The sequence below is a fragment of the Halyomorpha halys genome, unplaced genomic scaffold (genome assembly GCF_000696795.3).
Source record: "Halyomorpha halys isolate HHAL.00 unplaced genomic scaffold, Hhal_1.1 Scaffold28.1, whole genome shotgun sequence".
NCBI lineage: Eukaryota > Metazoa > Arthropoda > Insecta > Hemiptera > Pentatomidae > Halyomorpha > Halyomorpha halys.
Window position 1 is genome coordinate 93,360 of NW_027110130.1, and position 2,026 is coordinate 95,385.

Genomic DNA, 2,026 nt, shown 5'->3' on the forward strand with positions numbered 1-2,026 from the left:
TAGTTTCTCTACATCCTGTATCATATCATTATGTCATTATGATCAAATTTACTTGTTGTATTTTTTTTTATACAGTTGTAAATATCAATAGATAAAAAAAAAAAAAAATTTAATGAAGGGCTATCTCTAATAATGTCATAGCTAGGAATTTTATGTAATTTTGCACCTTTAAAAGCTTCTTTCTGACCTATTCTGTTGTGAAATGGTCTGTTTGTGTGAACAACCTAGTTTAATATTATGATCGAAATAATTGCTAATTTTTTTTAAATTTGTAAATTTAAACTTATTAAAAATACTTTGTAGGCCCTGGATGCTGTCCTTGGAAAACTGGTGATGGCTAAGGAAAGGCCAGATGTGAACAACGGATTGAAGCTCCTCGTACTGTGCCTGCAATTGGAACCAACCGATCCTCTTATCCTCTCTGCCATGTTGTCATGCATATCAGCGCTCTTTGTATTTCTCAGTATGGCTCCTCCGGAAACAACTGCTGTAATTATTGTTTTCAATATTTGCACATCTATATGTATAGTTGTTATTGTTGTTGATTATTGCTTAAAGGCGTAAAACCCTCTGGTCATCAACGCCTATGGCATGATAAAAGTAAAAAAAAAAAAAAAAGTAAAAAAAAAAAATAAAATAAGTAAAAAAATGAAAATCGAAGAGGAGTTATAATTTATAAAGAAGGCGATGTGCTTTTAAAAATTCAAACACTCGTGTAATTTTACCTTCCTCATCTGTGAGAGCTTCGGATAAATTTGGGGTCAGCCCTATCCTATTTATTGTCAGCAAATAGTGAGTACACTCTTCAAAAATATGTCTAATCGTAAGAATGGACTGACAATATTTGCACGTTGGAGGTGGCAGTTTTCTGATCAGGTGAGAGTGCGTGAGGAGAGTATGACCTATTCTCAAGCGGGCCAGAGCAACCTCCTCCCTGCGGCTGTTGTGGTGGGATGTCGACCATGGTTTTACTGATCGTTTTATTTCTTTTAATTTCCTCTCTTATATGTTTAGTTTTTTTTCTCTATATGTTTAATTTTTTTCCACTTAGACAGTTAAGTTTTATGTTTTGAAATAATTATGGTTTCATTTAGGGATTTGAAATAAAGAACCACTCTAATAGGGAAAGTGCAGCTCTATCGTATGACGAGTGTACCAGAAAAAAAATTTTAATTTCCAATGTTATTCCTTAATTGTGAATTCCTAATGTTTGGTTTATTTACCAGAAGTTTTGAACAACATTAATAATAATTATGTCCAAGAAAAATAATGATGTTTAGTTGTTTTTGATTTTGTCACACGAGGGATGAAACAAAAGTGGTGGGGTGGGGCGGGGGCAACGTTGGTCAATTTTAGCGGGAAAATTTGTATATTGTAATAGGAGATTGCTGTAGTCAACAATGCTGACAGTATCAGTCCAATTGAGTGAGCTCCTTGAAGCTTCTGTTCTCCATTTTTATAAAAATTCTGGTAGAAATGTCTATTATATTCTAATTATTATTATTATTATGGAATTAATATTTTCTGACTTAATCTGTAAGAGGGTTATGGCTTCTCTTTGTAGTGAGCAATAATTCGAAGTTGTATTCTGATGCTAACAATTTGTTTTTAATTAAAACTTCTTTACCAAAGTTCTATTAGTTCCAAGTTATGGTCAATTCTGGCAGGAACATTTTTATATTGTAATATGAGTGTAGGAGATTACAGTAGTCACCAACACTATCAGTCCGATTGATTGTGCTCCTTGAAGCTTCTATTCTTCTAATACAATTTAAAAAATCCTGGTAGAATTGACTTTTGAAATGGCTGTTTTTTTTCTAATTATTATTATTATTATAATTGAACTAATATTTTCTGACCTAATCTGTCAGATTAGATTAGATTAGATTTTTATTCAGGGCGATCAACATCTAGGTTATTACACCCTTTTTACTTCATCTATCTTCTTGACTTATAGTTGAATGTAGACTATTTCCTTTTTACACTGGTCGGTATTGGTGGTATAAATTATTTTCGGTATTATATT

At 32.2% G+C, this 2,026-nt stretch overlaps 1 protein-coding gene across 1 annotated transcript in view; it reads left to right on the forward strand.

Moving 5' to 3' along the window:
• Positions 1–2,026, forward strand: part of Ranbp21 (exportin-5-like protein Ranbp21) — a 47,618-nt gene that overhangs the window by 18,317 nt on the left and 27,275 nt on the right. Inside the window, exon 10 of the mRNA XM_067048227.1 lies at positions 304–489. Within this exon, the coding sequence (XP_066904328.1) occupies positions 304–489 (186 nt within the window). The remainder of the gene's footprint in view (positions 1–303; positions 490–2,026) is intronic.